The following is a 25,458-nucleotide window of genomic DNA, read 5'->3' as shown; positions in this document are numbered from 1 at the left end:
CTAGCCTTCCTGTATGTCTTTATCTTGTATCGCATTTGTACTACACTGCCAGGTTACATATCACTGTGGGGCAGTGAACTCGATCTGAGATGAGCCAGGATAATGGGGCATTGTGGGTAAAGGGGGAAGCTCGACAGCTGGAGCCATGAGTCTGGTAAAAGCGGCCGAGGGTAGATCCAGTACCCATCAGTTCAGGAAGAATGAAAATGGACAACACAGATGCATCATAATGGTGAGTACATAACTTTTTTTTCTTGTTTCAAACTGTGGAGTTCTCAAGATGACTTTTCTGCTGGACAGAAACTGCTTTCTACAAAACCTTAGAAAAAGCAGCAAGACCTGTAGGACTCACCTATGTGGATTTGTCCTGATTTGGGGAGTGGGATGATAGACACTGGCCTTACTCATGGAACAAAATGTCCCAGAGGCCAGATGTCAGATGGCTAAGAAGTTCTAAATAGATAGATACTTCAGTTAAAATGGTTTCCTTTGCTTCCAAAAATGAAACTGATTAAGTAATTAGACCATTTACTTATGTTTTATTTAACTGAATGCATTTTCACTGTCACCAGAACTATACTAAAGCATTGGTAGGTGCACATATGACAATTCTATTAGAAAGTAAATATTTTCACAATCTGATTGTGCAGTGCTGCTATTAAGCACAAAAACATAATGGCTGGCATTCTTAGAGCAGCAGGTGTTTAGATCACTGACAGTGTAATGAAAGGTCATCTGTAGTAAAGTAACAATGTAGTCTGACATTTGTTGTCCAGATTTTTAGTTTGTAATGCTGGGTTTCATGTAGGACTTTTCCTGTGATTATATTCTGTTCCCTGCTTCTGAAAACTTGGGTTTTTAATTAGCATAAATAAAAATCACATTAATAAACAGTAGTTCAAGAATGTGCTGGAAGTTAAACAAGGGCTTGCAATGTAAATACTACTAGCACTTTCTGGGATTAACTCATCAGCATACTGGTAGAGGTGAGGTTTGGTTATATTTCAATTCAAAAAGTATGATCTGGGGAGTGTAAGGCTTTAAGCAAGTGGCTGTCAATCTGTGTGTTAGAAAACGGTCATGTTGTTTAATCTCATTTTTTGTAAAAGTAATTCTAGTTTTGTTATTTCTCCAGGCACGATGGTTCTGGGAAGCATACTTCAAGTCTATGAAAGCAATAGCACTTGCAACACTTCATATCATCAATGACAGGATCTATCCGTATGCAGCCAGATCGTATGAGGAGTGGAACAATCCTATGGCTGTGGTAAGTAAGGGCTGAAGCAGGAGAATGGGCTCAATAATAAAAAAAAAAAAAAAAATGGCTTGTCCCTTTCAGCATAAAACACCACCTGACTGACTTGACTCTTTGTGTTTAAGGTTGTTCTCTATTCAGGTGTCTTGGAGATCCTGGAAGCAAGTTTGCAACTTTAAATGTTAGTTGAATTGTGTATCCTATATATGAAATAACAAGTTGTCAGTGGGTTTTAAGAAACATTGAAGTGAAATGGCACAGTTATACTAAATAACTTTTTAGCAGTTGTATAATACAGATATCATTGGTAATTGGTTGAATTTTTTGAGTTGGAGCATGTATTTTCATGACCTCTTCAAATAAATAAGATAGGTGTGGAGTAAACCTTTACAACAACTTCTTCTTCTTCTTTCGGCTTTTCCCGGTTAGAGGTCGCCACAGCAGATCACCTGTCTGCTCATGATTGGCAGTGAAGTTTTACGGTGTCAAGTTGCCAGCCTGGCGCCCAACCTTCCACAGAAGGCACATGCACGCACTCACGCCTAGGGCCAATTTAGAGTGTCCAGTCCACCTAAAGCATGTCTTTGGGTTGTGGGAGGAAACCAGAGCACCCGGAGGAAACCCACGTGACCACAGGAAGGACATGCAGACTCCACACAGAAGGCATCCCAGCTGAGGATCGAACCGGAGAACCTCTTGCTGTGAGGTGGCAACGCTAACCGCTGCACCACCGCGGCCGCCCTGGAGTAAACCTTTACAACTAAAATGCATTATTATAAATATGCTGCACATTTAACAGTGTGTGACATTATTGCTGCCTGAAGCATATACTTATTTTAGAAATATGCTGAAGAGAGGCATCCATCTGTGGCCATGTATTTTCAATAATCTTATGCCCTAGAACACACGGCTCCAGTGTTATGCTGTGGTCATTAGGGGACAGAAGACTGTAAATGAAAACATAAGGAGTGTTTTTCTCAGATGTACATTGCTACTTAGAGTTACAACTCTTAGCTTCACTTGTGCTTGTCATTTCAAGCCTTTCTCCTAACCATTGTTAATTTTTTTTTTGCTTATAATAGTCTGTTATACATAACTACTGACTTTCCTCTAGCAAATTACATTTCTTGAGAAGTGTAACATCTTTTGAGAAATTTACCAATGAATGCCATCATCAGATTTCCCCTCAGATACTCACTCACACTGCTTGTTCTTAGAGAAGACCATAACTGTTTCTTTTTTTTAATAATAATAAAAGATGCATCTGTAAGAGCTTAAACCATAATGGCCTTTATATAATATAAAATGTTAAATGATGCTTCATCTGCTTCTCCTTCTGTGTGTGCAACAAGATCTACACCAAAAACATGCATCGTAAACAGAAAAAGTTCCTCATCAAAACTGAAATGCGTGGCATTGGTTGAATCTTCTTGGGGAAAGGTCTGCTGCCCTTCTGCACCATTACATTATAGTGAAAGAAATAAGCATATTGTGAAGCAGCAAAAGATATCCCAGAGTTGTGTATTTTCTTGCAGTCAGTCAGTTACGTAGTGCAACTTCAAAAGAAAATGCAGTTGTGGATGAGCAGATGGCAGCAGCAGCAGCCGTAAACTGCACCCTCCAAATACAGGTTCCCCTGCACTCAACACTGAATATCATAGCCATCATTGTCTGCCCCAGTCCGCTCCCCTTCAGTGCAAGTAGGAAGCAATGTGAACAGGATAACAACACAACAGTGGTACAGAAAATAGTGTAAGGGGACTAGTTTCATAGAGTTTTATACCATTTTTGCCTAGGATCCATCTCTCCTACACCAAAAGGCTATGTCTCTCTGCTGACTCTAGCAGCGCAGAATCTTCTGGAAGTCTGAGCAGTTGAATCAGCTCCAGACTCAGAAAGAAGAACAAGACTATTCAAGATGTTCATCATATCAGTCAGTGCTGCAGTAGTCTTAGCTTTTATTGGCTATATTCTGCCAAGGATGTAACAACTAGCCAGCTTCCAAAGCTTCAAGGCAGCTTCCACATGCCCAGACTGTCAAACACCTTGGGCTGAGCTGACTGAAAGACAATTTGGTTGTGAAGCCCTTCAGAGCTCTACTGCCGTTGAAGACTTTACTCCTCTTAGGCTTTCAGGGATCAACTGTTGGCTTGTGCTTTCCTTTGCTGTTCACATAAGTTCCACTTGGGGAAAAAAGCTGCCATTTTCTTAATTTTGTAGATGCTTATCACATCCCTGTTCATACAAATTTTAGACATTTCTTAAGGTTGTGTGTGGATCACATTATCACTTCTCTGCTTTACCCTTTGGACTATCCACTGCACCAAGAGTGTTCAAAATGTGTTTAGCTCCACTTATAGCTCATTGCAGGCTACAGGGTATTCACATTTTTCCATATTTAAATGACTTGCGTGTCTTTGCAGAGTCTTTTTCAGAGTGTCAGGAATCTCTCTGTTAGGTGAGAAATGTCTTACACAAGCTGGGATTCAAAGAGAACATTCAAAAGTCTTTCACTCCCTCGCACAGGATTTTGAACCTGGATGTCAACTAGACCCTTCTGTTCAAATAGCTTTTCTTCCACATGAAAGCATATCTTTATTTAGATGTACTTGTAAGGTTTTCCATGTTCGTCATTGTGAGGGAATACCGCAGGATTTTGTGTCTCCTGGAATCTATGATTCAAGATATCCCTAGCAAGACTCTACATGAGAAAAATACAGTGGTATCTGAACTCTCTTTGGTCCTGGCATCAACACCAGTGCTCGGGTTTGTCAGCAGATAAATATTTTGGTGGGAGCAACAGATATCCTTAAATCCAGGTCTCCCCTTGTTTCTCCCTGCTCCAAAGAAGTCAGTCACCACAGATGCTTCAGACTTTGCTTGGCGAGCAGTTTCAGAAGGGGTAAAAGTGCAGGGGGGGGTGTGGGACGCCAAGAACAGACTCAAGCACATAAATTATTCAGGAGATGTTTGCCCTGATCAAGGCACTCAACTCTCTGCGTCCTGATCAAGGCACTCAACTCTCTAAACCATCTTTGATCCCTGGGACCTCTTCAAGTAGTTACAGACAGTACAACAGTCATGTGGTTTATCAGCAATCAAGGGGAACCAGGTCATACCCCCTTTGTTGACTAGACATGTTTTCTTGGAATACAGCTTCACAGCACAGTCTTACTCTGCAAGAACCCTACATTCTGTCAGAGCAAAATTGTGTGGCAGACAAGCTGAGCAGGACCAGGGCAGACCCTCATGAATGGAAAAAAGATCAGGGGTTCTTCCAAGATTTGATCCATCTGTGGAAGGTTTCTTAAGTAGACTTCTTTGCCTCCTCTCTGAACAATCGACAGGCAAGATTCTGTTTCAGGACTCCATGCAAGGAAGTCCTGCAAGACAGATGCCTTTTCTTTTCCTTGGACAGGAATGCCCCTATATGTTTTTCTACCATTTCCACTAATATGCAGGGTACTTCTGAAGATTCAGAAGGGAACCCCCAAGATCATTGTGGTTGACTCCCTTCTGGCCAAGGCAACATGGTTCTCTGGATCTACTTTCACAAGAGCAAAGGTGTTTTGATACATCATGCCATCAGTCATCTTCAGTTGACTGCCTGTATGATGGGGTCCTAATTCCTTTTAGGCACCTGTTTACTGAGGGCATGCAGAAGGTCCTAATGGAGGCAAGAAAGCCCACTACTAGAAAATCATATGTTATCAAATGGAAAAAGTTATGTAGTTGGTGCCAGCAAACATAATCAGCACCCATTCACGGCTAGTTGTTCTCTGCTTTTAAATATTTGCATAAATTGCTATCTTTTGGCCTTTTATATTCCTCTGCCAGGGTTCATTTATTGGCCATGTCAGCACGTCTGCCCATAGATCCTTCTCTGTCAGTGCAGTCTCATATCAAAATGTTCTTGAAAGGGGTTTTGCATGAGACCACCTCCAAGAAAAATGGTGACCTCTCCTTAGGATCATAATTTTGTGTTAGAGAAGCTAACACTCACTCCATTTGAACCATTTAAACTAGCTGACCTCAAATTGAGGTTCATAACATGGAAACCAGTTTTACCGAAGGGTGAGTTGCAAGCTCTTATGGTGAATCAACCCTATTTCATTTTCCATAGAGACAGGATTTCTCTGAGAACTAATCCTTCTTTTACACCTAAAGTGGTATCAAAGTTTATTTTAAGCCAAACTATCCATCTTCCTGTTTTCTTTCCTGAACCTGTAAATGAGTGAGAATGGATAACTACACATCTTGGATGTCCACAGACAACTCTGGTTCTGTCTTGACAGAAATACATTTTTCAAATCTTTGGATCAGTTGTTCATTTTTTGTGAAGGTAAGACAAAGAGATAACCTGTGTCAAAATAGACTGTTTCCAAATGGTTGTCTGAGCCTGTTATGCATTTCTTGACATTTAGTTTTAGTCCATGTGTCTGACACCAGTTATTTGTCTGTGTCAGTCCCTCCTGGGGAACATTTGTGTCAGTGTGAGATTCAGTGACAGCTCCTAAGTTGCAATCATCTGCAAATTTAGTCAGCCAGAAACCACTGACATTGGCCTTGACTTCTGAGAAGTAAATGCCAAAAAGGAGCAGCCCAAGGACTGATCCTTGAGGGACTTCACTTGTAACTGGCCCCTTTGTAGAGGTGGACTTCCCAATTCTAACTTCCTGGGTCCTGTCTGTGAGCCAACTGGCTGTCCACCGGGTGACATACGGGTTTGTACCTAACCTCTTGAGTTTGTCAACAATGCCTGAGTGGGGTATTGTGTCAAATGCCTTGGCCAGGTCAAGGTAGGCAGTGTGAACAATTTTGCCCTCATCCATTGCTTTGGTGACCTTGACGAAACCAAACTGGGTTGGGTCCAGTGTCTGGAGGTTTATTATATCTCTGTTGTTCATCTCCATGATAATTCTTTCCATGGCTTTACATACAAGAATAGTGAGACTTATGGGTCTGTAAATAGCCCAGCTTTGTGCAGAGGGATGACTGTTGCTGTTCTCCATTCATGAGGCACAAAGCCTGTTTGGAGGCTACATTTAAATAGTAATTCCAGAGACCCTGATAGGTCATGTTTCCTGTTATTTAAAAGGCATCCTGGGATATTGTCTGGGCCCATTGATGCAGTGGTCTTGGTCTTAGAGACAACATTAAGGACCTGTTTCCTAGTGATAGTAGGGGGAGTTATATTTGATGATATTTCCTGAGGGGAAAGTTGAGGGGGAGAGAGGAGTAAAGCTCGAGCTGAATTTATCAGCCAGGAGGTTTGCTATATCTTCTGGCGCAGTATAGGCGGCTGCATTTACAATGAGCTCTGCACACAATTGTGTATTGCCTTTGAGGTGGCAGACATAGCTAAAGAATGCTTTGTGGTTTTCCTTGACCTGGGAAGCCCAAGTTACCTCAAATTTGGCTTTGGTAGACTTTATTTGTTCTCTGAGTTGTTCGTTTAGTTTGATGAGAGTGATCCTGTTGGGTGCTGCACCTCTTAATTTTTGCCATGATTGTCTTCCTCCTGTTTTACATCCGATTGATTTTATGATTCCGAAAAAAACAGAAGAAAAAACCACTGTGGAAGCCACAAGAATCCGCTGAAGAAAATTCAGTAAAAATGTTTTAATAAAATAAACACAAGTTGAGCACTTTCATCTAAAATGTTAGACTTCATCAGAACACCTTCTAAAATATTTTACAGCTTAAATAGAAGAACTTTGACCAATGGCAATCATTCATTTGCGTGTGAAAAAGTTTCGATTGCATCATTTCCCTTTCACAAGTCATTAATACAGGAAACAAGAAGCTACCTGTATCAAATCTTAGCCTCAATTATTGGTTTAATTGTTATGCTTTCATTTATTCCCGGTGTGCACGTGGCATTCAGCAATATCTGCCACCTCACCTCCTTCTCACTTAATAAGGCTTTAAAATTCCCCCCTCTCTGATGTGGTGTAATTGCTTCAAGTATGGCAAATTGAAACATTGAGCAACCAGGGTTATCCCTTATGTGCCTATAGAGGACATTGTTAACATCACCCTTTTTAATAGCATATATGTGATCGTAAATTCTTTCCCTCAACCTACGTTCAGTTTTTCCTATGTAGAATCCGGGGCATGTAGTACACATAGCTAGATAAATGACATTTTTAGTTTGACAATTGCCCTTAACAAATGTTATTGATGTGTGACTTCTATTTCCCAAACATTTAGAATGTTCCTCTAAGATAGCGAAACATTGATTGCATCTACCACATTTGGTGGTGCCAGTCTTTGGGGGTTTATTATATAAATACCCTTTATATAATTTCTTTTTGATGTTACAGCCTATTTTATGAACAAAAGTAGGTTGATCCCCCAATAATTTGTAAATTTCAGTATCACATTTTAGTATGCTCCAGTTGTCACGAATGATGTTCTTAACATCTATGGTATTTTTCCCATATGGGAGAATGCAAGCCCTATTAAATTCTTTAGTGTTGGTCTCTCTGTTACCTCCAGTAACTGTACCAATCTCTATACCCAATAGTGGTTTGTATTTTTTACCCCATTCGCTGCCAACATATGATACTGCATCATTAACCACTGATGAGGGGTAACTCCGTTCCTTAAATAATTTACCTATATAATTCAATTCTTCCAACATTTCATTATAATCCGATGTCATCCGAGCTGCTCTTATACATTGCCCTTTGACAATGTTTTTCTTCTGAATATTGGGATGACAACTATGATATTCCAAATATGAATTGCTGAAGGTATCTTTCCTAAAAATTCTTGACTTAAATCCAGTGTTACTATGAGAAATGTAAGTATCTAAGTAAGAAATACCTTTCTTACTAGTTTGATATGTAAGTTTAAGGAAGGAGGTGGTAGTGTGTAAGTATTCTACAAATGTTGCCACTGCTCTGTCATCCCCTTCCCACAGAATAAAAATGCCATCTAAAAACCTAATGTAACATTTAATGTGCTTCATCCAGTTGCTATTGAGAATAGTTTGTTCTTCCCAGTCCAATAAGACTAGGTTGGCATAAATGGGAGCACTAGCAGCTCCCATTGCTACTCCATTGCATTGCCTAAAGTACTCCCCTTCAAAGTATATAAAATTATAGTCTAATACAATACTCATGAATTCACCAATTAAAGAAATTTTATCCCATTCTAGTTTGGCATATTTCCTAATACTATTAACAAATCTATCTATTCCTTCATCTCTAGGGATGCATGTGAATAAATTAACCACATCTATAGTGACAAATAATAAATTCTCCTTCCATAAATTCGGTGTTAACCGACTCAAAAAATCCCATGAATCTTTAACAATATGCTTTGCCATACCATAAATAGGCTTTAACCAAATATCAACTACTTTCCCAAATGGGAACGTCTTGGATTTACTACCCGAAATAATAAGCCTGTAAGGTGGATGTAAAATATCTTTGTATATTTTAGGATTACCCATAATAGTAGCTAATAAAGGGTGTTCTACTTTTAAAAATGTATATAATTCAGGTTCTGTCCTATTATCCAACAGATATTTTTCCAACAGAGAATCAATAAGTTGGTAAGCTATATGTATTTCATTAATAGATGAGGTTTCATAGATATTCGTGTCTTGTAGGATTGTGTGTATAGTGTTCAAATAATCATTGTTGTCTACTAACACAACCCCACCCCCTTTGTCCGGTTGAAGGATTCGAATATCATTGTTAATAGTTAATTCATTTAATAATTCATTCTCTTTCTTGCTGAGATTGTATGTCATTTGCTGTCGCTCACACTTATCAGAAAGTTTATATAATTCACCTATGACCACCTTCTCAAAATTTGCCAATAACGAATGAAGTGGGGGAGTAAAGGAACTTCGCTTTCTCAATTGTGTGTTACATTCCCTATTTCCTTGATTTTTAAAAAAACACTGCTAAGTTTAACTTCCGCATATTTTTTAAACTCAATAATATTGTCCACTACATTAAATTGCTTATTTGGGACATATTTAATACCTTTCCTAAATAGCGCAAAAAGTTCTTCTTGTAAGGTGAGTGTGGTATAATTGTATATAAAAAAATTCCCTTTTCCATACTTGATGTCATTGTATTTTACTATCTCACAGATCTCTATGTTTACCTTTTCACCCTGTTCCCTTGTATTGGTGGGTCTGGTAGGGATGATGGTGGAAACCCTCTTTCCTCCCCATCATTTCCCATTCTATCTCTTCCTCCAAAAAAGAACAAATTTCATCATTATTTGTTCCATGTGTCATGTTTTTCCTAAGATATGAACCATAGTTAGGAGGGCCCAAATACCTTCTATTATTTTTGTGAAGAATATCCCAATTATAAGCTTTGTCTTCCTTATACAGTTTCAAATCTCTCTGCATTTTACTACACTTTCTCTGAAATATTTTTTGTGTGTTGCTTTTAGCATATGAATACTGTTTACTGTATAGTTGTTGCCATTGGTCAAACAAAAGATCTTTAATAATGCGTTCATTCAATGCTTGAACTTCCTTAACAAGTTTACACATTTTGCTATCATTGCTTTTGACAAGAAAGTTCATAAAAGTTATGCCAAATCCGTCAAACATAACATTACATTCATTCATAAGTTCTGTGATTTCTAGACCCAACGGTCTCTTAAAAAATCTGAGGCCTTTAGGTACAACCTTTAAATTAATGCGACGTTGCAAGTAAGCATTGTCTAACTGAATCCCCTTAATGGCATTCAATTTCTTGCCAGAGGTAAAAATTAACTGTTTTAATGTCCCATCAACAGGTTGGTGTGAAGCGGAATGATTTACTTGATTAACTTCATTAAATCTGAAGTCCTGAACATTGGTTAAAAAGTTATCAAGCCCTCCATAGTCCGTATAAACAGCGTTAAAGTTTGTAGTTTTATTTCTGGGAGAGCATATGTTAGATTTATCTGTGGCAGTACCTTGTTTATTTGGATGTGTGACCATGGAATATGACCTTTTTTGGAACAGTCCTCTTGGGTATAGCTCCAAAACTCTGACCCTCGTCCTCCGTATTGTTGCCTTCATTTCCACCTTCGCGGTCATTAAATCCCGCCTGTTGTTGACCCGCAACGATACTATGAGAGGATCCGGGGATACTGATAGGCGTGATAGGAGATTCCTCATGTTCACCATGACCCTTGGACGCTGCTGTAACTGCAGGTAAATGACGTAAATTCGTCGTACGTACAAAATCGTTGTTCTCAGTCCTGGGAGGTTGGGAAAACATTTCAATCAGTCTGGTAACCTCCCCTTTCAGAATGACCATCTCCGATTGGATTTTATGAATTTCATCCCTCCGGATGGGAGAAAAAATGGATGGTAGCTCATCCAACGAATTCATGGCAAAGGCAACCGATAATCCAAATAAATCCATAATAATAATTTAAGGAACGGAGTTACCCCTCATCAGTGGTTAATGATGCAGTATCATATGTTGGCAGCGAATGGGGTAAAAAATACAAACCACTATTGGGTATAGAGATTGGTACAGTTACTGAAGTAACAGAGAGACCAACACTAAAGAATTTAATAGGGCTTGCATTCTCCCATATGGGAAAAATACCATAGATGTTAAGAACATCATTCGTGACAACTGGAGCATACTAAAATGTGATACTGAAATTTACAAATTATTGGGGGAATCAACCTACTTTTGTTCATAAAATAGGCTGTAACATCAAAAAGAAATTATATAAAGGGTATTTATATAATAAACCCCCAAAGACTGGCACCACCAAATGTGGTAGATGCAATCAATGTTTCGCTATCTTAGAGGAACATTCTAAATGTTTGGGAAATAGAAGTCGCACATCAATAACATTTGTTAAGGGCAATTGTCAAACTAAAAATGTCATTTATCTAGCTATGTGTACTACATGCCCCGGATTCTACGTAGGAAAAACTGAACGTAGGTTGAGGGAAAGAATTTACGATTACATATATGCTATTAAAAAGGGTGATGTTAACAATGCCCTGTATAAGCACATAAGGGATAACCCTGGTTGCTCAATGTTTCAATTTGCCATACTTGAAGCAATTACACCACATCAGAGAGGGGGGAATTTTAAAGCCTTATTAAGTGAGAAGGAGGTGAGGTGGCAGATATTGCTGAATGCCACGTGCACACCGGGAATAAATGAAAGCATAACAATTAAACCAATAATTGAGGCTAAGATTTGATACAGGTAGCTTCTTGTTTCCTGTATTAATGACTTGTGAAAGGGAAATGATGCAATCAAAACTTTTTCACACGCAAATGAATGGTTGCCATTGGTCAAAGTTCTTCTATTTAAGCTGTAAAATATTTTAGAAGGTGTTCTGATGAAGTCTAACATTTTAGATGAAAGCGCTCAACTTGTGTTTATTTTATTAAAAAATTTTTTTACTGAATTTTCTTCAGCGGATTCTTGTGGCTTCCACAGTGTTTTTTTCTTCTGTTTTTTCGTGGTTGTGACTACGTGGATTTTGATTTTATGATTCCACCAGGGTGGCTTGTTTCTTCCTGGTGGGTACAGCTGCCTCTATGCAGCTATTAATATGCTTGTACAGGGTTTTTGTGAACAGTTCTGCATAGGCAGAAGTGTTCTCGGGGTTTACAGGGTTTTGAAATTTTGACAGGTTCTCACTTAATAACAGGAGGTTAGCCTTAGAATAGTTTCTAAATATTCCTGGCTTAGCTGGGGGTCCCGGTTTTATTTTTACTTCAAAGAAGACCATTTTGTGGTCTGACCTTACCAGGGAAGGCATTAGAGTAGGGGGTGTGCAGCACTCTCCCATATTAGTGAGGTCCAGATCCAGTATGAGTGCATCCCTGGTTGGTGTAGTGACTGTCTTGTCCAGGAAGTTTGTGTTTATAAAATCCAGGAATCTCTGTGCATTTACGTTTGATGTTGTATAGGATTCCCAGTTAATACTGGGGTAATTAAATTCACCTATGTATATGGTATTGGGTTAGATGGTTAGTGTTTCTAATAAGTTTAAATACATTATATGGGTTTCCTGGGTCATAGAGGGGGACCTATAGTTTGCAAGGAAATGGTATTGAATTTTATCTATGGTGATTTGAACATGGAGCAGCTCAAGTGCATTGTTCTCTTTCACCAGCCTTAAAGTATATTTATTTTTGATGTAAACAGAGACACCTCAACATTTAGTCCCTGCTTGTGAAGTAGCTGGTCTAAATGTGTGGAAGGCGTTGTAACCTTGCACTGTTGTTGTGCTCTCCATAGCTTTAAATCACGTCACAGAGACCACACAGACATCAACATTCTCTAGGGTAAAGAGAGCTTCCAGGGAGTGGAGTTTTTTGTTTAGGCTCCTAGCATTGAGCAGTAATACCTTTAGATTTTCTTGGTTTTGATTTGGTATGTCAGAAGTACTTTCGGTTTGGCATTGCCTAAAAAGGCACTATGGGGGAAGACAGTGTTTTAGCTAATATTCGAAAGCCTAGAGGGGAGAGGTGCAGACCATCCCTGGAAAAGCAGTGTGGTCTGTTGATCATCTCCTTCAATACTGACAAATATTGCACCCCCTTAGAATGACACCAGAAACTAAGGCAATTATTAGTCAATCATCTTTTGTTCGTATTGTGGCATCATCCTTGAAGAAGGTAAAGTGCTGCTCAGTGCTAGGCTCATACCAGCCTGAGACACGTATTCCGAGAGCTGTATGATGTCTCTCTTCATATAGTCTAGGGAGGTACGTCTCGGGTCATTTAGTCCCACATGGACTATGACTGAGTCATATTGGTAGTTGTGGTCCAGTGACCTGAGTGTATGAGTAATGTGGCTGATCATAGGCCCTGATAAGCAACCTGACCATAACTTTCTCCTTACTCAGCCTGGTGAGAGGGACATCAGTGTGTTTCACAATGGAGTCTCCAATGACTATAATGTTGGATTGTGTGTTGACTTGCCTTACGGGCTCAGAGGTAAAGGTGCCATGAGTGTTGATGTGGGTGTTGTTTTGAAAGAACAAAGAAATGTGGAATTGCACAATTTAAACCAATAATCCAAAAATGCTGTGTGTTAAACCAGGAGCGGAGACTCAAGCTCAGTTTACAGGATTTATTATTTACGCAAACAACATAAACGGACGAACAAAACAAAATGGTATTAAAACATGAACGCATTCACTATTGTAACGTGTGTTTTCGTCTTATTCAGTTAGACTTCATCAGATGACTAGTGCATAAATATTGATACCAATTTATATTAAATGAATCTACTAACACACCAATAGCATACTTACTTTCCTATTTAAAACCACCAATAGTAACTCAAACATACTGATTAAGTATTACTGCATTCATTTCTTCACTTTTCCTTGCAATAAAATTAATCGGTGTTTAATTCATCATTAAAATAAATAAATACATAAATTATATTATGAGAAGCAGGTTATTGTATACCATTTAAAACCAAGCAATAAAATGTCTATATAAATTAAAATATATAGATGAATAAATATAAATATATTTGAATAAAAACATTTCCCAAATAGTAATGTGCCATACTGTGTGAAATAGGGGATTTAGTGCCCTCTAGTGGCTCTTTTCATAACTACATGAATTTGTATCTCAAAGTTTAGCAGATCTTAATTTTAGTAAAGGTAATATAGATACATAGTCATTTAGACCAGGGGGAGTACCTGCTTCGAGAGTCACCTGCCACCATAACTCTCTGAATTAAATGTTTTCTTCCCAAGGGCCACCCCTAATACTACTTTTAATTTGTTCTTAAACCATAAATGAAAATTCAGATTTTATGCATACTTTTGAATGCTTATACAGGGCATTAGTATCTTTCCCCACAGTTATATCATAAATGTGTTCGTAAATCCTCCCTTTTAACATCCTTTCGGTCTTTCCTGTGTAAAATGATTTACAAAATCCACATATGGCTAAATAAACAATACCCCTTGATTCACAATTATAGTATTCAGAACTATTTATCCACCTATCTCTACTATCCAGATAATATTTATCTGTATTCATAATATATGTGCATTGTGTACAATGTCCGCATTTGTATGTACCTACCTTATTTCTATTAAAATTCACTTTATTTTTATTTTCTAATATGGTTCTGATACTCTGAGAGTTCTTGTATATTATTTTGTGTGGTATTTTAGACACATTCTCCAAATCTGTTAGGGAGACAAATCTCTCCCATTCTTTTAAAAATATATTTTTGATACTATTATTTAAAACATTATACTCTAAAGCAAGTGCCTTGGTAGTCATCACCACTATTCCTTTTATTAATATTAACCCCCTCATTTTGTTCTCCACATTTTTGAATGGGCTTGAATCTAGTATCTCTTCCATTTTTTACGTCTTCTCTAATATATAATCGAATAGATTGTTGGATACTATATCGTAGGTTCTTGGATGATATAGTTATTTTTTGGACAGCTGGGAAGGAGAGATTTATTGAGTTCATGACCTATATGTGTAATACAACTAATTTTCTAAAATTTACACACAATATATCTGATTCCTGTTTGCAATATTTGGACATAGAAGTATATAAGGTGGAGAATAAATTTGCAACCAGAATATTTAGAAAATCCACTTTTTGTAATTCCTTCTTACATTACAACAGTGCACATCAATTACACTGTAAGAAAAACATTGTTAAGGGACAATTTGTAAGGGGGAGCCGCATGACTAGTTTGGAGAATGACTTTATAATAGAATGTGAATTATTAGAAAAAAATGTTCTTAGAGGCTACCCCTTGAATTTGATAAAAAATATTAGAGAAGTAAAAAATGGAAGAGATACTAGATTCAAGCCCATTCAAAAATGTGGAGAACAAAATGAGGGGGTTAATATTAATAAAAGGAATAGTGGTGATGACTACCAAGGCACTTGCTTTAGAGTATAATGTTTTAAATAATAGTATCAAAAATATATTTTTAAAAGAATGGGAGAGATTTGTCTCCCTAACAGATTTGGAGAATGTGTCTAAAATACCACACAAAATAATATACAAGAACTCCGAGTATCAGAATTATATTAGAAAATAAAAACAAAGTGAATTTTAATAGAAATAAGGTAGGTACATACAAATGCCGACATTGTACACAATGTACATATATTATGAATACAGATAAATATTATCTGGAAAGTAGAGATAGGTGGATAAATAGTTCTGAATACTATAATTGTGAATCAAGGGGTATTGTTTATTTAGCCATATGTGGATTTTGTAAATCATTTTACACAGGAAAGACCGAAAGGATGTTAAAAGGGAGGATTTACGAACACATTTATGATATAACTGTGGGGAAAGATACTAATGCCCTGTATAAGCATTCAAAAGTATGCATAAAATCTGAATTTTCATTTATGGTTTTAGAACAAATTAAAAGTAGTATTAGGGGTGGCCCTTGGGAAGAAAACATTTAATTCAGAGAGTTATGGTGGCAGGTGACTCTCAAAGCAGGTACTCCCCCTGGTCTAAATGACTATGTATCTATATTACCTTTACTAAAATTAAGATCTGCTAAACTTTGAGATACAAATTCATGTATTTATGAAAAGAGCCACTAGAGGGCACTAAATCCCCTATTTCACACAGTATGGCACATTACTATTTGGGAAATGTTTTTATTCAAATATATTTATATTTATTCATCTATATTTTTTAATTTATATAGACATTTTATTGCTTGGTTTTAAATGGTATACAATAACCTGTTTCTCATAATATAATTTATTTATGTATTTATTTATTTTAATGATGAATTAAATACTGATTAATTTTTCTAAGGAAAAGTGAAGAAATGAATGCAGTAATACTTAATCAGTATGCTTGAGGTACTATTGGTGGTTTTAAATAGGAAAGCAAGTATGTTATTGGTGTTTTAGTAGATTCGTTTAATATAAATTGGTATCACTATTTATGCACTGGTCATCTGATGAAGTCTAACTGTATAAGACGAAAACGCACGTTACGATAGTGAATGTGTTCATGTTTTAATACCATTTTGTTTTGTTCGTCCGTTTATGTTGTTTGTGTAAATAATAAATCTTATAAACTGAGCTTGAGTCTCCGCTCCTGGTTTAACGCACAGCATTTTTGGATTGTTGTTTTGAAAGAGTGCGTTTGGGACTGCTGAGGTTATTTGTTCTATCTACTTCATATAGGAGGTCTTTGAGGTTTAGAAAAGTTACCGTTCGATTCTTGGCTGGAGCACCTTCTGTGTGGAGTCTGCATGTCCTCCCCACGGTCGATTGACAGTTAACGACATGCAGGTAGGTGCATGCTTGAATGGGTGTGCCTTCTTTGAAGGCTGGGCATCGCGCTGGCAACTCGGCACCGTAAAAATCTACTGCCAATCATTAGCGGTCCGGAGTTCTGCTGTGGTGACCCCTAACCGGGAAAAGCCGAAATACATTAGTTTTACAATGTAAGTGCCTCAGTATATGTGGGTCTGTATGTCTGCTTTAAATTGTGCGTGATGGGTGCAACATGTGTACTACTGACAACCTTACTGACATTAGGAATACTTTTATGTGAGAGCATTGCCTCCAGTGACGTTGTGTAGTTTATTTGAAAATTAACTGGAGCTGCATGATTGCCTGATTCAGGCATTCTCAGCAGAGATACTCAGCACATCCCTGTTTTCTGTATGTTATTCATAGTCTGGAATTTACAGAGATCATAAATGTTACCCTTCCAAATAGATTTCTGGGTGCAGTTTTCAACACAGAGATTTGTAGCGCATCTCCCCCAGGAAAAGGGTTGACGTTATGGTAGAATTTTCGGACAAATTCTATTTTAATTAATTAATTAATTAATTAATTAATTAACGAACAATAATTAAACACATTTTAGCTGAAATGTTTGTAATTTGACTGGAATTTGTCTTCTCTCCTAATAATTCCTTTAGCAAGACTCCCCAAGATGGAAATTAAAAAGAATGTTAAAAATTGAAACCAGAAGGGATTTGATTATATTATTTCTTTTTGACCTTCTGTGATTGAAAAAAAAAGCTCTAGTAGATGGACATAACCAATTTTTTGCAAACTGGGTCTTCTGTTCTTATCTTCATCAAAAGGTAACCACAGATTTGTCAGATTTACTTGGAAAAGCCTATTGATCTGTGTCCCATAGAAGTCAACATATAAATGTTAGAGTTCTTATAAAACAGTGATTTTTGTATAGTCAGGACATGAGTATTAAAACTGCTGCAGTTGAAATTTTACGAGAAAAATATATTTAACGTCTCCACAGACAACTGATAAGATAGCACTTTTGCATTGGGGCTGTGTTTGGGAGTTGGCATTAGCAAGGTGCTTTCCTCAATCAGTGTAGAAGATTTATTCTTACCAGAGTCTAGAGAAATAAACCACACACACAAAAACGAAGACTCTCAAAAGTAAAGTGCAAAACAACTTTACCGGTGTCTCCTGGTACCTTCAAGGGATAGTTTGTTACACCAAAAACACATTATTTATATTAAATCACATGATGTTAACCAGTTATACAAATAGCACATCCCCTTTCATTTAAAGTGACTTTGAACCATTAAAAATGCTTGTTACTTCATTTCCTAGCCTTACATTCATTATACATTCTTATTGACTGTTTGTATTAATTATAATTTCTACCATTTATAGTCAATAAGTCATAACTATTTGTTTAAAGGCATGTTTTAATTGGACAAACTTTTGTGAAAACACAGATTAATACCTAAATCAATTTGTAACAGACTGTCCCTTGAAGGCTTTTTAGCCGTGGTACCAGGTGGTGCAACGTTAGCGTTGTGGCCTCAGCAAGAGGTTCTCCCGTTTGATTCTTGGCTTGGGTTGGGAGTGCCTTCTATGTGGAGTCTGCATGTCCTCCCCGCGGTCGAGTGGGCGTTCGAAATAAATGAGTTGAATGGGTGTGCCTTTGTTGAAGGTTGGGTGTCGGTCTGGCAACTCGACACTATAAAAACCAACTGCCAATCATTAGCAGACTGGAGTTCCGCTGTGGCGACCCCTAACCGGGAAAAGCTGAAAGACAAACAACAACAACCAGGAGACACCAGTAAAGTTTTGCACTTTACTTTTGAGAGTCTTCGTTTTTTTGTGTGTGGTTATTTCATTGTGGTTCCAGAGTCTAGAGAAGCAGACTTTCTTCCTTTTATTACCGCTTTCTGTGTTCTTTGGTATATCTTTTGTTTACCCTGGAAGAGTCCCTCCTCCTCTCTTTGAACACACATCTATCTTTCAGTGTTCAAGAATTTATTTTTCTCAGATTTTTCTCTAATAAAATGAAAATGTAAATTGTTTGTTATATTGTATGTTAGTGCTTTAATTGTCAGCCTTTTAATTTTATTAAATATAGGAAAATCTCAGAGGATTCAAGTTTGTGCCCCATTCCAGTCCTAACTAACACAAGCAGTGTGTTGTAATCCTTCAGTGGTATTTGCCCACTGCAAGCACACTTACTGACCAACTGAAGGGCAGACAGAATAATCTATATCCTTTCATGCTCCACTAAAAAATGTGAATTTTCTTGATGAAATTTTTAATGTTTTTGAAAAATAAATTGTTAAAAAGTAACCAGTGTTTGTTTGAGCAAGTCACTATGTAGTAATAGTTGTTCAGTGCAATATGAAGAACCAAAAGCCACACATGCAAAAAGCAATGAAGAGAGTGACAGCTACTGAAAGCTACATTGTCAACGTCAGTGCCGCTGAAGAGAGTGACAGCTACTGAAAGCTACATAAGGGAATCAGATTGTCAACGTCAGTGCCGCTGAAGAGAGTGACAGTTAATGAAAGCTACATAAGGGAATCTCAGCATTGTCAACGTCAGTGCCACTGAAGAGAGTGACAGTTAATGAAAGCTACATAAGGGAATCAACATTGTCAACGTCAGTGCTGCTGAATAGAGTGACAGCTACTGAAAGCTACATAAGGGAGTCTCAGCATTGTCAACGTCAGTGCCGCTGAAGAGAGTGACAGTTAATGAAAGCTACATAAGGGAATCTCAGCATTGTCAACGTCAGTGCCGCTGAAGAGAGTGACAGTTAATGAAAGCTACATAAGGGAATCAGCATTGTCAACGTCAGTGCCGCTGAAGAGAGTGACAGCTCCTGAAAGCTACATAAGGGAGTCTCAGCATTGTCAACACCAGTGCCTCTGAAGAGAGTGACAGTTAATGAAAGCTACATAAGGGAATCAGCATTGTCAACGTCAGTGCCGCTGAAGAGAGTGACAGTTAATGAAAGCTACATAAGGGAATCTCAGCATTGTCAATGTCAGTGCCGCTGAAGAGAGTGACAGTTAATGAAAGCTACATAAGGGAATCTCAGCATTGTCAATGTCAGTGCCGCTGAAGAGAGTGACAACTACTGAAAGCTACATTGTCAACATCATTGCCGCTGAAGAGAGTGACAGCTACTGAAAGCTACATAAGGGAATCAGATTGTCAACGTCAGTGCCACTGAAGAGAGTGACAGTTAATGAAAGCTACATAAGTGAGTCTCAGCATTGTCAACGTCAGTGCCACTGAAGAGAGTGACAGCTACTGAAAGCTACATAAGGGAATCTCAGCATTGTCAATGTCAGTGCCGCTGAAGAGAGTGACAGTTGATGAAAGCTACATAAGGGAGTCTCAGCATTGTCAACGTCAGTGCCGCTGAAGAGAGTGACAGTTAATGAAAGCTACATAAGGGAGTCTCAGCATTGTCAACGTCAGTGCCACTGAAGATAGTGACAGCTACTGAAAGCTACATTGTCAGTGTCAGTGCCGCTGAAGAGAGTGACAGCTACTGAAAGCTACATTGTCAACGTCAGTGCCGCTGAAGAGAATGACAGTTACTGAAAGCTACATTGTCAACGTCAGTGCCGCTGAAGAGTGACAGTTAATGAAAGCTACATAAGGGAGTCTCAGCATTGTCAACGTCAGTGCCGCTGAAGAGAGTGACAGCTACTGAAAGCTACATAAGGGAGTCTCAGCATTGCCAACGTCAGTGCCGCTGAAGAGAGTGACAGCTACTGAAAGCTACATTGTCAACGTCAGTGCCGCTGAAGAGAGTGACAGTTAATGAAAGCTACATAAGGGAGTCTCAGCATTGTCAACGTCAGTGCCGCTGAAGAGAGTGACAGCTACTGAAAGCTACATTGTCAACGTCAGTGCCGCTGAAAAGAGTGACAGCTAATGAAAGCTACATTGCCAACGTCAGTGCCGCTGAAGAGAGTGGCAGTTAATGAAAGCTACATAAGGGAGTCTCAGCATTGTCAACGTCAGTGCCGCTGAAGAGAGTGACAGTTAATGAAAGCTACATAAGGGAGTCTCAGCATTGTCAACGTCAGTGCCGCTGAAGAGTGACAGTTAATGAAAGCTACATAAGGGAATCAGCATTGTCAACGTCAGTGCTGCTAAAGAGAGTGACAGTTAATGAAAGCTACATAAGGGAATCAGCATTGTCAATGTCAGTGCCGCTGAAGAGAGTGACAGTTAATGAAAACTACATAAGGGAGTCTCAGCATTGTCAACGTCAGTGCCGCTGAAGAGAGTGACAGTTAATGAAAGCTACATAAGGGAATCTCAGCATTGTCAACGTCAGTGCCGCTGAAGAGAGTGACAGCTACTGAAAGCTACATAAGGGAGTCTCAGCATTGTCAACGTCAGTGCCGCTGAAGAGAGTGACAGTTAATGAAAGCTACATAAGGGAGTCTCAGCATTGACATCGTCAGTGCCGCTGAAGAGAGTGACAGTTAATGAAAACTACATAAGGGAATCAGCATTGTCAACGTCAGTGCCATTGAAGAGAGTGACAGTTAATGAAAGCTACATAAGGGAATCAGCATTGTCAACGTCAGTGCCGCTGAAGAGAGTGACAGTTAATGAAAGCTACATAAGGGAGTCTCAGCATTGTCAACATCAGTCCCGCTGAAGAGAGTGACAGTTAATGAAAACTACATAAGGGAATCAGCATTGTCAATGCCGCTGAAGAGAGTGACAGTTAATGAAAGCTACATAAGGGAGTCTCAGCATTGTCAACGTCAGTGCCGCTGAAGAGAGTGACAGTTAATGAAAGCTACATAAGGGAGTCTCAGCATTGTCAACGTCAGTGCCACTGAAGAGTGACAGTTAATGAAAGCTACATAAGGGAATCAGCATTGTCAACGTCAGTGCTGCTAAAGAGAGTGACAGTTAATGAAAGCTACATAAGGGAATCAGCATTGTCAATGTCAGTGCCGCTGAAGAGAGTGACAGTTAATGAAAACTACATAAGGGAGTCTCAGCATTGTCAATGTCAGTGCCGCTGAAGAGAGTGACAGTTAATGAAAGCTACATAAGGGAGTCTCAGCATTGTCAACGTCAGTGCCGCTGAAGAGAGTGACAGTTAATGAAAACTACATAAGGGAATCAGCATTGTCAATGTCAGTGCCGCAACTGGCATGATGCTATGTTGGTCCATGCAGGGAAGAGCACCACTAACCACAAAAACTAAAGCAGAGAACAGGATAAAACCGTGGGTTAGACCTAAATGTTATCTAGTTGTACAGAGACCCGTTTCCAGTGTGGGCCACAGGCACTGATGTTCCAAATGGAAATGCAGAAAAGGGGATGGTCTACTGACTCCCCCTTCCAGGAGGAATTGGTATTCCTCAAGGTCTTCAGGGCAGGCCCATCTACTTCTGAGCGGCAACTCCTGCAGATGAACATGTGGATTTGGTCTCATGTCAGGCTTGTTAGGAACTGGAAATGGTGGGACCAATTCCCCAGAAACCAGATAAAATTTTAGTCGCTCCTAAAGACAGGCCATGCCTGAGCAGATATCCTGTAGTGGATTCCGTTCTGGTAGCAGTAACCGCAAAGAAAGCTAACAGAAGAGAGCTATATTGTCTAGCCCCCTAACATTGAGTCTAGCACGTTGGACATGTTCAGGGGTTTATGCTTCAGCAACCTATACATTGTGGGTGTTGAATTATTTAGCTCATTTAAAATGCTTTCAGAGGGACTCTGCCAAAGAAAAAAAATACTCTCAAATCCTCTCTCTTGGGGTCCTTAAATGCAAAGTCCTGCAAGTCAGTGGACACACAGCTGGCTACCTTAAAATCCCTTTCTGACATGTCCATGCACCTACTGTCCAGCGTGGTAAAGGGAGGCAGCAGCACAAGAAATCAGAAAGCTGCTAGATGAGCGAGTCATCTAGTAGTTCCCACCAGACAAACAAGGTTTCAGAGTCTATTCAAGATTCCTTTTGGCTCAAAAGAAAAATCTAGCCCTTAGACCCATTTTTTTACCTCATTCACCTGAACCATTATGTGAAACAAATGAAATTCCAGATGGTCATGTTTCAGTCCATCTTTCCTCTTCTGGGGAATTACAACTGGATGTGATTAGTGGACTTTTATGATGCATATTATCATATAAAAATAGCCAGGCAGTCCAGAAAGTTCCTGTGCTTTCAGCTGGGAGCCAGTCATTTCCAGTTCAGGGCTCTGCCCTTTGGTCTTGGTACAGCCCCTTATGTGTTCACCAAATGTACGTCAGTGGTCACAGCTTATCTCAGCAAGGGTTCTGGGTGCCCTTATATTTGGATTCCTGGCTCATAACTATTCCCACCAGGAATTTACTCATCCAAGCCAAGGATACCTTGATCCAGCTTTGCAACCAGCTAGGAGTAACAATCGCCATGGGGAAGTCCATGCTAACTTATGTTCAAACAATATAATTCATAGTTTCTCATTGGATACAACATCACAAATAGTCAGACTCTCGGGTTGAGAATTTTGACACTTCAGCAACAAGTTCAGCAGTTCTCTCCCACCAGAAACCCCCAGAATTTTAGAGCTTCAAATGCTTTTTTTCCCCTTTATGTGATATTTCACAAAGATAGGATTTTACTTCAAACCAACCCATAATACCTTACCACTTTGGCTTTTGAATTTACATTGCACCAGACGATTAATTTGTCAGTTTTCTTTCTGAACTTCTCCATCAAAGGGTAGTACATTTTAATGTCTTTTTTGCCAACTGACTAGGTTGAACAAGGAGAAGGTGACAGTCCGTTGTTTATCAGGTGCCAGGCTCCGCCACATAACACATGCACTCAGGTCACTCCACAACAAGTACAAATATGACTCCGCCATTGTCCATGTGGGTGTGAATGACCTGAGACGTATCTCTCAGGACTACATGAAAAGAGATGTGATGGAACTCTTGGATTATGCGGCCCAGGCAGGTATGACCCTAGCCCTGAGCAGTATTCTGTCACCTAGAATGATATCACAGTATGAGCAAAAAATTATTATCTTCAACAATTGGCAAAGTTTCTGGTGTCGTTCTAAGGGGATCCAGTATCTGTCTGCCTGGGACGACTTGATTGACCGACCTTGATGCTTTGCCAGAGATGGCCTGCATCTGTCACCTCTGGGATTCTGGGCACAGGCTAAGGCTCTTGCCACCCCTATAGTGCCTTTTTTAGGCAGTGTTCCAAACACCAAAATTCCACCATAACAGCTACAAACAAATGCAGTCTGAGGGTCATGCTGCTCAATGCTAGAAGTGTAAATCTCAAAATGCACTCGCTTGAAGCTCTCTTCAAAGTGGAGAATGTCGACATCTGTGCTGTAACGGAGACCTTGTTTACAGTAGCAGAAAGCACCCCTGCGATCCTAGGCTACAACTCATTCCATATCTGTCGGACCCAGAATATGTCCGGAACCTCCAAAGGTGGTGGTGTCTCCACATTCTTAAAGGATACGTACACCTCTAGACTGGTAGCCCAGCATAATGCATCTGAGATACTTCAGGTATAGCTGACACTGTGTAAGATGGCAATACAAGTCATAGCCTGCTACAGAACCCCAAACATGTCCCTAGACTCTCACTCCAAGTTCCTAAGCACCATGGGATCTATCAAGGTCCAACCCAATACTGTTATACTGGGTGACTTCAGCTACCCTTCCATAAAGTGAGAAAACTATTCAAGTACCAATGTACAGGCCCAGTGCTTTCAGGAATGTATCCGTTCCAATGCCCTGGACCAGCTCATTCTGACCCCCCACTAGAGGAAGCACCATCATCGACCTGGTTATCACCAACATTGGAGACTGTTGCTCCACGCCTATAGTCAATTCCTCCCTGGTTAAATCTGACCACAAACTGATCACCATGGAACTCTCCATCTCACCTACACCCCCTGCTAAGGTGACCACTCTGAAAAGCTTCTCTAAAGCTGACTTTCGGCTCCTAAAAACAGAGGTGGCTAACTTCTCAGCATCCATCTCAATGGAAAATAACTGCATAACTACCAAATCATACACCAATGCACTGTACTAGCATGTACACAAATGCATGGACCTTGCCATACCAAATGGAACTAAGACGTGCTCCTCCAACAATGGAAGCCAATCTGGTGGTCCCCAGCCATCAGTAAACTCTACAACAGACTCTATAGCTATATCAAAAACCTCAAAGGCAATACCCATATTTGCTCTGAGTTATTGCACAATGACAACTCCTATACTGAGCCAACAGATAGAGCCAACATACTGGCTGACAGATTCAGTGCCAACTTTACCCCCCCCCCCGGCCCTATCACAATACCAGAAGAAAGCCTGGTACCCACCATTTCTGCGGCACAGGTAAAACCTGCATTGTCCAAAGCCAAGAATACAGCATCCATGGGACCTGATATTATCCCTGGATGCGTCCTACATGAGCTACAAAATGAACTGGCACCACATCTGTATGTCCTGTTCAGTCACAGCCTTACCTTAGGCTATGTCCCTAACGAATAGCGCAGTGCTATAGTCATTCTGCTGCATAAAGGGGGAGCAACTACAGATCCTGGGAACTATTGCCCCATTAGCCTGACATGTCTGGTATGCAAAGCTATGGCGCGCATTATCTTGGACCTGCTTAACAAAGATATAGGCAGTCTCCAAACTCTTGACCCCACATAGTTTGGCTTTGTCAAGGGGGGATCCTGCCTGCTGAACTTGGTTGCCTTCTTCGAGGCAGTCATCAAGGCTGTGGATGAGAGTAAGGCAATGCATACAGCCTACCTCGACGTGGCCAAGGCCTTTAATTTCATTCCCCATTCGGGTATCATTGATAAACTCACCAAACTAGCCGTCAATCCTTACATCACTAGGTAGGTTGCAAATTGGCTCAACGACAGGACACACAGAGTGAAAGTTGCAGATTCCAAGTCAGACTGTCGA

The 25,458-nt window shown here is 39.5% G+C and overlaps 1 protein-coding gene across 2 annotated transcripts in view; it reads left to right on the top strand.

Moving 5' to 3' along the window:
- The window catches only part of EXT2 (exostosin glycosyltransferase 2), a 1,719,054-nt gene that overhangs the window by 757,234 nt on the left and 936,362 nt on the right, over positions 1 to 25,458 (top strand). For both annotated transcript variants that reach the window (XM_044078315.1, XM_044078314.1), the window contains exon 8: positions 1,136 to 1,267. In XM_044078315.1, the coding sequence (XP_043934250.1) occupies positions 1,136 to 1,267 (132 nt within the window). The remainder of the gene's footprint in view (positions 1 to 1,135; positions 1,268 to 25,458) is intronic.

This window comes from Protopterus annectens, chromosome 7.part0 (assembly GCF_019279795.1).
Source record: "Protopterus annectens isolate FY-2018-M chromosome 7.part0, PAN1.0, whole genome shotgun sequence".
In the NCBI taxonomy this organism is placed as follows: Eukaryota; Metazoa; Chordata; order Ceratodontiformes; family Protopteridae; genus Protopterus; species Protopterus annectens.
Note: the sequence above shows the minus strand (reverse complement) of the source record. Positions and strands in the feature narration are given on the sequence as shown.